This window comes from Sporothrix brasiliensis, assembly GCF_000820605.1.
Source record: "Sporothrix brasiliensis 5110 chromosome Unknown Cont20, whole genome shotgun sequence".
In the NCBI taxonomy this organism is placed as follows: Eukaryota; Fungi; Ascomycota; class Sordariomycetes; order Ophiostomatales; family Ophiostomataceae; genus Sporothrix; species Sporothrix brasiliensis.
The window spans coordinates 5,838,558-5,850,731 of NW_024467139.1; the positions used below are offsets into that span (position 1 = coordinate 5,838,558).

General features: G+C 56.6%; 4 protein-coding genes across 4 annotated transcripts; 2 read left to right on the plus strand and 2 right to left on the minus strand.

Moving 5' to 3' along the window:
- Window positions 1-2,976: 2,976 nt before the first annotated feature.
- On the plus strand, window positions 2,977-7,518 carry SPBR_06363 (uncharacterized protein; the record flags this gene model as incomplete). The annotated part of the gene is made up of 2 exons (XM_040764620.1): window positions 2,977-5,952; window positions 6,019-7,518. 2 exons carry the CDS (start codon window positions 2,977-2,979, stop codon window positions 7,516-7,518), a joined length of 4,476 nt encoding a protein of 1,491 aa, XP_040617532.1.
- A 909-nt stretch (window positions 7,519-8,427) lies between these two features.
- SPBR_07767 (uncharacterized protein) lies at window positions 8,428-9,216 on the minus strand (the record flags this gene model as incomplete). Its single annotated transcript, XM_040766021.1, has 2 exons — window positions 8,428-8,883; window positions 9,043-9,216. The coding sequence occupies 2 exons, from the start codon at window positions 9,214-9,216 to the stop codon at window positions 8,428-8,430; spliced, it is 630 nt and encodes a 209-aa protein (XP_040617533.1).
- Window positions 9,217-10,498: 1,282 nt separating this feature from the next.
- On the plus strand, window positions 10,499-11,684 carry SPBR_07423 (uncharacterized protein; the record flags this gene model as incomplete). Its single annotated transcript, XM_040765677.1, has 3 exons — window positions 10,499-10,715; window positions 10,787-10,863; window positions 11,298-11,684. 3 exons carry the CDS (start codon window positions 10,499-10,501, stop codon window positions 11,682-11,684), a joined length of 681 nt encoding a protein of 226 aa, XP_040617534.1.
- A 104-nt stretch (window positions 11,685-11,788) lies between these two features.
- Window positions 11,789-12,123, minus strand: SPBR_08007 (uncharacterized protein; the record flags this gene model as incomplete). Its single annotated transcript, XM_040766258.1, has 2 exons — window positions 11,789-11,984; window positions 12,068-12,123. The coding sequence occupies 2 exons, from the start codon at window positions 12,121-12,123 to the stop codon at window positions 11,789-11,791; spliced, it is 252 nt and encodes an 83-aa protein (XP_040617535.1).
- Window positions 12,124-12,174: the final 51 nt, after the last annotated feature.

Consider the following 12,174-nt stretch of genomic DNA (forward strand, 5'->3'; position numbering starts at 1 on the left):
TCGAGTACACTATGTAGATTCTCCTCTCCAGGCCTTCTATCGCGGGTCGCGCTTCCCGCTTATGGAGGACAGAGGCACATCCGGACCCTTTCTGGGCAGGTGCCGAGCGTGTGATTTGTATTTCCCGTCACGACGAAGTCGATCGCACCTGTGCTTTCAGCTCTACACAGTATTCTGTAGTTCACTTTATACCCGAGTCTCTCCTCAGCTTCCCTTCCATCCTCATGTGTGTCTCTCAGCCCCCGTGGCTTCGGGCCCCCTTTTTCAGTCGCTCTTTCCATTTTGGTATCCATGTGTCTAAGTTGTCTGTTCTTAGTCCATCCTTTTGCGACTAGTGCCCTGAACGCTGGGCCCCACTTTAGCACTCCATCTCCTTTTCCCCCGAGAGCCATCTTGACCATTGACCCAACCTTTTCCCTTCCCCTATTCTTCGCTCCCCATTTTTCTGGCCTCACGTTGCATGCTAGCCCAGGTCCCCTTTTCCCATGCCACCTCTCGAAACAGCCGTGTTGATACGTCGTAGAGGAGAGGGGAAGCACTGTCGCATTTTGTTTCCTGTCTTGCTATCCTCTTCACCGTTGAGGAAGCGCTAGATTTCGGTCGTTTTGTCCCTGTTGACTGTCTGTTGACGTTTCTTGAATTTTGTTGATTCATTATTTTCTCTACTTTCTTCTCGTCTTGTTTCTCCTTCACCTATCCTCGTCTTCCTCTTTCTGATTATCTTGTCCCATATTGTCCATCTCCTTTCTCTTTCTGGCGAACGGGAGGCAGGCGTGCTGTCTCACCTGCACCTGTTGTCTCACTTTTCTCTTTCTCCGCCTCGACCATTCTTCACACACTTCATTCACGCTGTCGGTTCGTTGCTCTCCTTTTTCGGCTTTTTTACGTCTTCTTCGACCGTTCTTGTCTCGCCGTATCTTCGCCGCCCTCCATTTTCACGTTCGCCTACGATAGGCTCGCCCGCTTATTCTCTTCGTCGAATCGCCGCTCTCGTCTGCCATCTCGTTTGTCGGCCGAGTCCCTTTTCTGTCTGTCCCCAGTTCATCATCCACACAAACAAGAGGCCCTAGCTCTCGCCCACCTACCGAACGCAGCAACGATCGCCCAGTCCCCTTCAACTCCCCCCAGTCGCAAAGTCGGTCCATCTGCATACACAAACGGAAAGGGAAAATTAAACGGGAAGACGACATCAAAACTTCCTTCCTTCCCGCCACCCCCGTCTATCGAGATCTTTATTCCCTTGTTCTTTGGTTTTCTCCCGTTTTTATTTCCTCTCCACGACGTGTCCTCGCGCTTCCCCGGACGCTCACATTCGCATTTTCCGACATCGTCACTCCTTCCTTCGATTGTTTGCTGGTCAACAATGCGCCTGGCGTCACGATAGCCCCAGACCGATCCGGTACGTTACGCAGCCTCTTTTCTTTGCTATTGTTCTTTGCTTTCCATTTGCGGGTGCGATTCAATGCGTTGTTCGTTGTTCTTTGTTCTGCCCTGGCACCGCACCGCCAATATACACACGCCCACCACATACGTACGCGTACCCGCGTGCATCGTTTCGACTGCCGTTTTTCAAAACGATCTGGACGCCCTGTGCGCCGTTTGCCGCTCTGTTGGTTTGCTGCCGACGCCCTCCTGCCCTGCCCCGTCGGCATTCTTCGTTGGACGCGGCTGATGTTGGCACGACACACACGGAGCCTGGGCGCTGGACAATGCTGTGCACCCTCAAAGGCAAAACACGTACACTCTTTTTCTGAGCCGGGGAGCATCGAAACAAGGCAGGGCGGCACCGGAAGAAAGTGCTTTGGAGGCACAAACATCCATTTCCAACCGCTTTCGGTGACTTGCTCCCTTCCAGTACCATTCAAATCCTGTTCATGACGACACGACACTGGGATAGGACAGTCCTTGCCCACGTCTTCGTAAGAAGCGACCTGCACACGCCCAGACAGATTTCGTTCTGAATTTGTCGACGCACACGCCTTTTGTGCTTTGTGCTTTGTCGTTTTGCCATTTGATCGCCTTCTCTTTGCTGCGCGACCCATGGGACCAAGCTTTTCCAGGTCGATTTTACCTGGCGATCATAAAGTCTCCGCGTCAATGTCCCCTGGATAGGCTCTTTCTTTGATGGTCTTCTCCCCTCGCCTTCCCCGCATAAACATTGTCTTGCAAGTGCTGTCCGTTCCTGGCGGATCAGACAGGACGGCTTATTTTGCCTTACTTTGCTTTCTAGAACATGCCGTTTCAGCATTTCATTTTTTTTTTTTTTTCATTTTTTCTTTCTGGTCTTCCTTGTCCCTGACGGCCGATCTTGTCCATTTAATTTTATATTGCAGCTACTAATTGTGTGTGAGAATGTGCAGCCTGCAGCCTGCAGCCTGCCGATTGCCCTGTTCGCCATTCAGTTCAGCCAGAACGAACAGACCAGGAACAGACGATCGAAAACAGGCACACGACTATTCTAATTGACACTTCTTGATTGCGGTCCTAATTTCGTACCGCCATTCTCTCCTTTTTCGGATTTCTTTTTATTAGCTTTGCTTTCGTGCGACCAACACTTCCCCTCTTTTTCTCGCTCTCTCGTTTTCTACACCAATCTCTCCTCTCCGAGCCGCAAGCCATCGCCCGCCATAGACACCACCCTCACTACTTGTTGTCCTACCATCTGCCGCTGTCTTGCACGCAGCGGAGCTGACTGGTTCAACGCCGCGAAAAGAAGGAACACGAACACAGTCCACCCTGCCTGGCACGAGAAAAGAACACAAACGAAAGCGGAAAGCGGAAAGTGGAAAGCGGAAAACGGCTAGGGAGGGCCTGCAGTCTTATCGAGGTGACGACAGCAACCGCGCGGAGCTGAAAGGGCCACAAAGTAATACTGCATTTCTGGTTGTGTTCACTCCTTGCTTCGTTGAATTTTGCCTTCTCCTCACACCTCCTACCCTTACTTTCGGAACGGGTGCCTTTTCATAAAACGACACAATGGCCTACCCGCCTTCTGAGTCCGGGAGTGCCTCCCGACCTGCGTCTGGCACCACGTCCACCTCGCAGAGACCAAGATCTCGAGCACCGAGTATTTCGAGCGACCGCCCATCCACGACCACCGTCGGCCTCGGCCTGATGTCGCCGCCCTTGTCCATCTCGCCCGACGCGGCTTTCATTGCTGCATCTGCCGCTTCACAAATTGTCACCAGCGACCATGACAATCACGCCAACACGTGGTATGACCAGCACGGCATCGAGCCGTCGGGTGAGACGGCCCTCGTGTCCAACGCCGCCCTGCTGCTCGTCAACAACTTTTTGGACCAGCTGCTTTTCAACTTCTTGTCGATCGCCCGCTCGACATCTCTTACGGCGCTTCGTCCAGCTGTGACCGAGGTTCTGAAGCCTAAGCTTGCCAAGGATGCCATCAACCAGGCCGACGAAGAGCTCAGGGAGTACCTTGGCGGCGGTGACGACGAAGATATGCTCCAGTCACAGACCCCCGACTCACCAAAGGATTGGGATCTGGAACTGGTATGGAAGCGCACACGCCTTCGCTGCATGGTGTACTCCTCGCTTGGCGACATGGAAGAGGAAGACGAAGACTTTTACATGGAGCAGGAGCACCTCGACGGGGGCGACGAATCCCTCGGCGAGACCGTGTCGCCGGCTGTCGCTATTTTCCTCACTTCCATCCTCGAGTTCATGGGCGAGCAGGCTCTGACCTCGGCTGGCCAGGCCGCCTACCACCGCATGCGCTTCATCTTTGAGAAGGAACAAAAGACTGCCGGTGCCGCCAGTGGCCGTGCCCCTGTCGCCGAACGCATAACAGTCGAAGAGGTTGACATGGACCGCGTGGCCTTTGACCGCACGATTGGCCGGCTCTGGAGAGCCTGGAAGAAGCGGATACGGTCCCCCTTCACTGATGTCCATGCCTTCCAGCAGCGATCCATTCCGTATGAGCTGGGCCGACCGAGCCCCCACGCTCGCCAACCCAGCCAAGATGGTTCTGTCGTTGCGGGAACGATCTCCGAAGCGGGCGAACACGGCGACGATGCCTCTGCGCACAATGATCGGAACGAGAGCACAGAGGAGGCTGCCGAGAAATCTGCCCAGGAGGAGGAGGAGGAGGAGGAGGAGGAGCAGGACGACAGTGACAAGCCAGAGGGTGAGCCCGGCCTCGAGCGGGACGAACAGGAGTGGCTCAGCCTGGCTCTTTCTGTCCCTCTGCCTCTCAACGAGAGAGATGTTACCGAGATCCTACTTCCCGGCCTGGGCTACTACAGCGACGACGAAGAGCTTGACGGCGTTGACGAGCACGATGCTTTTGGTCGGAGGCAGAAGAAGGTGATTGATGATCCGAGCCGGCCGAAGAGTCTGATGGTCTTTTCCCATGCCGTCATGGCCGGCCTCCCTACTCCAACACTGTCAGAACCTCGCACACCTGAAATGCCCTACTCTCGCAAGCGAGCCAACTCTCTCCCCACGCCGTCCACATCGCCATTCGCCTCGCCCTCTGCCAAACGTGTTAAGCCGTCAGAGGCTGATGAGGAAGTCCAGCCTGAAGGCGAAGGAGAGACCGAGGAGGAATATGCTTCCGCTCCCGAAGCCGCTGACCATGAGGCTGAGTCTGATGATTCACTGGCCGAGACTGTCGACGACGAGGCCGATACCGCGGTCGCGCCCAAGGCAGTTGTTGCCAAGCAAAAGAAGAGACCCTCCTTCCCTCCCCCTCTCCAGACGACAATCATTGGTGCAGCCATTACCACATCCACTGCGCGCGCTGTCCCCGTGTCCTCGATGGCCACCGAGAATGTCTCCGGCCGCGACGACGGCGAGGAGGAGTTTGACGAGTTCACTGAAGAGCCGGAGATTCTGACCTCGTCTCGTGTTTCCATTTCCGGCCGCAGCAACTCGCCATCGACTTCCGAGCATGGTCGCCCCGTGTCCATGAGCCCGAGCCTGCCCGCCCGCTCCCCGAGCGTGCACTCGCCCCGTGTTATCGATGTTGCTGGGCCACGCAGCCCTGTTACGCGGTCGCGCAACGGATCAATTGACATTGTTAATGACACTGTCGCTCCGTCTCGCGCCAGCAACACGTCTCGGACCAGCAGCATTTCGGTGCGCGCTATTGCCGAGGAGGGCAACGTGCGCTCCGTTGAGCAGGCTACGTCGCACCCCAGGGTATCGTTGACGAGCGCAAAGATGGCCCGATCGCACACGAGCGAGTCCATCTCCGAGGCAGAGGAAATGTTGGCAACGAATGGCCAAAGCACATCCCGCCCAAGTGAGCCCAAGCCCGTACCGACGAAGGCGCCGGTCCCATCCCCTCAGTCTTCCGCTCGCCCCACCGCGTCCCCATCTCCTTCCCAGCAATCGATGCGCCCGCCCCCGCCCCCGACAACGACTGCGCCCACCAAGGTCACCATACTCAGCTCCGCTGCCTCGCCCGGGACTTTCTACGTCGACGACAAGCCGGAGGTGCCTGCTAAGACGCAGCCAGCCGAGCTTGTGCTTCCCGAACGTAGCGCAAAGCGTCAGGGTATTTCCAACATTTCGGCAATGGCCGGCGCGGCTGCAGCCGCTGTTGCTGCCGGTGCTGTTGCGGCGGGTGCTGCTGCCTCTTCCAGCCACGCTCGCAGCCCTCTGCGGGAACAGCCTCCTTCGCCATCCGGTCGTGAGCAGCAGGCGCGGTCCCAAGCCCAGGGTCAAGCACAGGTTCAGGCACAGGCTCAAGCACAGGCACATACCCGTGCGGACGCCCAGCTGCGTGCAGAGGCAGAGGCCGCTGGCCGGAAGCAGAGTGTGGCGTCGTCCATCTCGTCATCGACGAGCAAGTTTAAGCAGCCAAAGAGATCATCGGAGGAGAGCACCGTCATGCGCCCCGAGGATGTCGCGCGCAACTTTGAGCAACTTATCCAGAGCGACCAGACGATCCAGTACACCCTGACACCCGAGAACATGCGTGACATGGATGTAGGTTTTAGATACCAGGAGCCATGCAGTAAGCGAATTTCATGCTAATCGTTTCAATCTCCACAGTCTACTCGGTCAATCCACGACGGCAGCTCCATCGTGGTGAAGAGCCGGAAGAGCGAAGATGCTCGCCAGACAAGCGACCGCTCGCGCTCGTCATCACTCAACAACCGGGGCGAGGACAAGCGTTCAGCATCCATTTCTCGCTCCAGCACCTTTGATACGACTCGATCTATCGACACCACCGCAACAGTCAAGCTGTCTGGCCCCGTTCCGCGGTCCCCGCGTAGCATCGCACCTTCAGTCGGCTCGGTGCCATTTAAGGCCCGTGGCCCTGGTCCGCAAGCCCGCGAGGCACGCGTTCCCCGAGAATCGCTTGCTGATTTCGCCGAGTTCATCCGTGGCACTGGCCCTACTGGCGGATCGGTTGTCACTCCTGCCTCGCGCAGCAGCACTATGAATGGCTCCGTGTCCAATGCCACGCGAGCCCTCCACAGTACTGCAGGCATGTCCAAGACGAGCATCGAGTCCGGTAGGGCCTCCACGGTTAGTAACCGCCCACGGTATCAGGCACGCGAGGCAGTTGTCGACAAGGACGATAACTCCGACCTTATCGACTTTATCCGCCGCGGCCCGCCCAGTGCGATGGGTGGAAGCAACAACCCGCGCATCCCTAGAACTGTGGCGCCCTTCCGCACCACCATGGACTCCGACCAAATGTCCGGCGCTGTTGGCGGCCGCGCGATCGACGCGAACCTTCCCAACCTTCGCTACAGTGCGGCATCGACGAGTGTGACGGAGAGCTCGATGGGTTCGTCTGCTGGCCTGCTGAAGAAGGACAAGCAGCCGTCGCCGAGAATCGGCGCAAGCCAGAGCGCCAACAACATCTTTGATGGGCCTGACGCCATGCCCATGCCGAAGCGCAAGACGCGCCGTGTCAAGGACCCCTACGCAATCGACCTCAGCGACGAGGACGACGAATTCGACGCGGTGCTCCCGGCATCCGGTAGCGGCCGGCGGCCGGCCCCTGCTGCCAAAGAGGAAAGCCTTTTGGACTTTTTGAACAGCGTTCCGCCTCCGGCTGATACAGACCCTGTTTTGTTTGACATTCCGCAGACGCGCAGCCGGCAGCCGCCGCCTGTCCCGAAAAAGAAGGCGAGCGCACCGAGCTTGATGTCGCGGTTCGTACGCAACAACAGCGTCAGCGGCAATTCAAGCTCTCGTGGCCTGGGGAGCAGCAGCGGGTCCTACGGCGGGTTTGGCGGTTTTGATTCTCGGTCGCTTATCAGCCGTGCTGGCTCAACCATGACCGGCCGCAGTCGCAACCATATCCCGATCCAGGTCAACATCCCCCCTGGCCTCGACAAGTACGGTACGACGTCAGCGGCGGCGCCGCCGTCGGGCATGAACGGCGGCAATCGCCCGGCTGCTGCTTCGAGTGGCAGCGGCCGTGTGCCCATGAAGAAGTTTGAGCCTCGAGAAGCCCAGCCGACTGCCTCGCGGGCCACCCAGGACCTGGCTGACTTTTTCCGCAACTCGGGGCCGCCGCAGTCGTTCCGGGGGTAAGGTCCCGAAGACGAGAGAACGGCCGAGACCCAAGGTGGATTTGGGTTGTTGATTGATGATATGATAATTCTACGATTAATCTGCGTTTTTATGTCTTGTCTTGTTTCTGTACCTCTCTCAGTTGGCAGAGAGGGTGCTGCTTCTTGGTTCTTTGATTTGTTCTCTGGTTTTTTGCAAGATACCAAACATGGAAAGAGTTGGACCGAAAAGAGATGTTTTTTTTTTTTTTTCCTTCTACCGTTGCTACGCTTTCCAGTTTCTTTTTCGCCTGAACAGAGGCCTGCTTTCTTTTCCTTTATACATTTTTGACGTTTTTCTACGTTCCATGTTTCCTACAATATACCTTTGTAATATACGGCTTATTTGACGTATATATAATTTTTGGCCATTCTTATTTTATTTGCTACCAGGGCAGTGCCGCTGAAAAGAAGCTGGATGCCACCACGCCTCTATTTCCGCATGCGCCTCTCATAAGCAAACGCAAACGGCATCGCCGTATCGGACGTTGGATCCTTGTCGCTGCAAGCCACTGACTTGCCAATATTTCCATATTTGGCCTAACCCAGCTTGACCGACTCATACCGCTGCGCTGTGACTCGCTGGACCTTGCCATGTCGAGGTGACGCGGTGCAATACGGCAATATTGATACCAAAAGAGAAAATCGTGTTGCAAGGGGCCATGTCCCTTTTTCTAACCGACCGCGCGCAGGAGGGAGTGCGCCGTACATCGTTTTCCTTGCTCCCAATACGCTTATATAGACGGGTGTTGGACGCGGCCGTCGGTTGGCTTTTTCTGTCGTTTGTGCGACCGTACCTACAACACAGTCCTTTCTTGGCAGCGGCATCGAGAACGACCGAGCCTTGTAGGCAGCGCACATTATCCCGGTCCCTCAACACGATTTATCTCTTTTATACCATGCGGTTCTCGTATATTGTCGGCCTGGGCGGCCTCCTCGGCGCAGGTGCCGCCACAGCGGCGCGTTGCAGGCCGTCCCGCGTGTCCGTGTCGTCTTCTACGCCTTCCTCGTCAGCATCCTCGTCAACATCCTCGTCGATATCCTCGTCGGTTTCCTCGTTGGTGTCCTCGTCGGTGTCTTCGTCGGTGTCTTCGTCGGTGCCTTCTTCGGTGTCATCGTTGTCCTCGTCATCATTGTCGTCATTGTCCTCGTCGGTTTCGTCGCTGACATCCTCCATTTCGTCCTCCATTTCGTCCTCCATTTCGTCCTCCATTTCGTCCTCGGCTTCCGCTTCGTCGTCCGCCGCCCCATCGCATCTGCCCTGCGGCACCAACCTTCTCCCCGGCGGCACCCACTTCAACCCGGACGCGTCCGCCGTCGTCGAGACCAGTGGTTCTATGGCGTTCGCCTACCCTCCTATCTGCTACGACCCGCTTCTTCCCAACACGTGTGTCCGGTTTGTCGCCTTATTCGGCGGAAGCGGCACCTTCGCCGTCAGCGTCACGGTGCCGACGGTCGCTGGCCGCTTTTACATCTTTCAGATAGCGGCGGAAGCCGAACACCTAACAACCGAGCTGGTGACGTGCTCGGCCAACAACTCCCCGTTTTGGATCTTTGAGGTGGACATCTTAACCGTCGACAGCACCTGGAGTGTGATGTCGGCGGAGTTCGAGGGCGGCTCGGGCGTCACCACCACGACCATTAAGTGTTCGAGCACCGTCAGCACGCCTGACTTTGACATTACGATGGGCACATTTTCCATTAAAGAACTGTGTTAATAATTTGAATAACGTGAAAAGCGTGAATAGCGTGAAGAAAAGGCCCGGGGTAGGACGTGAAAGGGGAAAACGTGGCGTGGCAACGTATACGTTCCGGCTCTCTGTTTATCAGCGTTACTGTTTGCACCATTATTCTTATCCAACATTCTCAGCCACTCCCGGCGATTGGTGACTCGCTGTACAGACCTGTGTTCCGTTTTATAAACAGCCCCATCTTTGATTGACTCGCCATTCTCGACATTAACACACTCCGCCGCCGTCAATGTTCTGGACAGTGCCGGTGATAAACGACGAGCCGTCCGACAGCAGCCACTCAACCAGGTTTGCGACCTCGCTGAACTGACCGTTGCGGCCCAGCGCAATGTGGCTGAGGTCCATCTCGCTGCCGCGGATGCCAGCCGACGGGCGGGAACATGGGAGTATCGATAGGGTCGGATACTCGCAACACGTAAAGTCGGAGCAAAAGCGTGTTCCACAGGGCTAGCAAAACGGGGGAAGTTGAACATCCGGGTGTGGTGCAGGCGAGTGGATCGGCCGAACTCTCCTTGCTGGAGACAAGTTGCGTGTTGGTGGCCACACTAACCCTGGCCAGAGACATGCACCGTACTGTGCGAGCGGACTGGCACCTCGGTATCCCGGCTCCTGTGCGAGATCCAGGGGCCACTGTACGACGGTTTGGACGTCGCGACGTGCCTCGAGAGCGTGGTGATGACGCAGCTCGGCCAGTCCGCGTGCAAGCCACCGGTGTCGGGGCAAGGGCGGCGTGGTAGAGCGGTTAGTTTCGGAATTCGTGCAGGCATCGTATCGAAACATATATATGGCGTGCATTTTCAATTTCAACTACCAGTTTACCATTCGATGTCAGGTGACATGTCCAACGTAAACCAGACGTATGCATACGTAAAACAACGAACCAGGAAGGGACGACACAGTGTAGGGCGCCTTCCGTATCCAGGTCTGCCAATCCATGGCCCGATACTTCGATTGCATCGTGGCTCCATGGTTCTTTCCTCATTCGCCCCGGCAGCATGCCAACTGCAAAGATAACGGCAACGAGAGCCGCTTCGATGCCAAAGACGGCCGAAAAGAGCAGGTTCTTGTCGCTTCCTTTGCGCCTTCCCGATCCAACGACAGTGCATTTGAACCCCTTTTCCCCCTTTCCTCTTTTCCCCTTTCCCCTTTTCCCATCCTTTTCCGCCTTCCTGTGTAGAATCTCATCCTAAACACCTACACCCAACCGTCTCCATGCTCAAGGGCCACTCTAACAACAGAGACGCGTCGGCCTACGCAGTCACCGAGTCCCTCACGAAGCGTGTTCGCCAGCTGGAGGAGCTGCTGCGCGCCACACAGCCCACCGGCATCCCCCGGCCGACCACAGCCGAAACAACTGACAACTGCATCGGGGGCCTAGGATCGACCCAGACAGTCGAAACAGCACCTTATTATCTGTGCCCATGGTCATGTCCCTGTCTTTACCTCGCTGCAGTTGATGCACCTGATCAGAACCACTGTGCGACCGTCGACACTGGCCAGATCATCACGGGCTATCGAGCTCAGTGCTCGACGACATCAACCTCAACGGCCAGCAGGTAGCCAACACGGCTGCAATGGTGATTGTATTGCCCTGACACGTCAAGCCGGTGCTCATGGAGACAGCAACTGCAGCAATAACAACGGCGGGCCGTGCTGTCTTTTCGGAAACATCTGGGTATGTTGACGACGGTTTCGAGTGGAACCTGGCAGATATGAACCCCATCTGTTCTGAATGACATACGGACGGCTATCAATCATCAATACTCCTTTTGGTGTTGTCTTCGCTAGCACACAGGCCACGACAATATTTGACAAGTGCAAAAAATGCAGCCCCCCTTCCATACGTCACGGAAACGTGAGAAGCTCCAAGAAATTGGACGGCAAAAGTGGCATATCCGATTTTCCCGTTTGTCTTACTTCCCACTGTTGATATGTGCGCTAAAACGTGGACTTGATCCTTCGCATCGAGGAATCCATCTTTGTCGCCTCCATCGTCAGTTTTGCGTGCTAGGAATCCCGCACCCCTGCTCCGATTCTTCCCTACAGCGTCACGGTCACGGTCACTGTCAGCGTACCGCCCGTCACCGTCTGTACATCCAGCGTGGCTGTGGTGGTCGTGTCCGTAAATGTCGTGAGCGTCCTGCCCGGCGCGATCGAAATGCGGCCGGCCAGCTGGGTCGCTGTCTCGGTTGTCGTGACTGTGAGCCCTGTGGTCGTATCAGTCGCGGACACGTGCATCGTCTCCGTCACGGTGGGTGTCACGGTTGTTGTGACCGTCGTGGCCATCGGGGTCGTCGTGGCGGCCGGCGACGGTGAGCATGTTGTCGAGCAGACCGTGGCTCCGGCACAGAGACAGGCACACTTGTACGCGGCTGCATTGGGGCACTCGGCGGCGTAGGCAGGGATGGTGGTTGGCCACACAGACGACACAGTTGTCGTGAGAGCCACGCGCCTCATCGTGTCGCCGCCAGAGAGGCGCGTGACGGTCACGAGCGTTGTCGTCTAGTCCGCAAAATCCGTGGCGTCGACTGTCGCCGTCGCCGTCGCAACAGCCTCTACGTAGGGCGTCGTGATGATGGTTGTCGTGTCGGTCTCTGTCGTCCGGACCACGTCCGTTGCTGCAGCAGAAAGGTAGGAGGTGTCGGTCACCGTGCGCGACACCGTCGTGGTGCTTGCCGTCCAAGTGACAGTCCGGGTGCTGCCAAAGTGTTGTTATGAGCACCCTTTCATTTTCTTCTTCTCTTACAACTTTTGCACGGCAGGATCAGGAATTCGATGTACGTGGTTGACACAAGATAGGCCACCTCCAAATACACCTCGCAGTCGGCGATGCCCATGGCCTCCGCAGCAATGCCTAAAGGTTCGCAGAATAGAACGCCCCGGTCAGT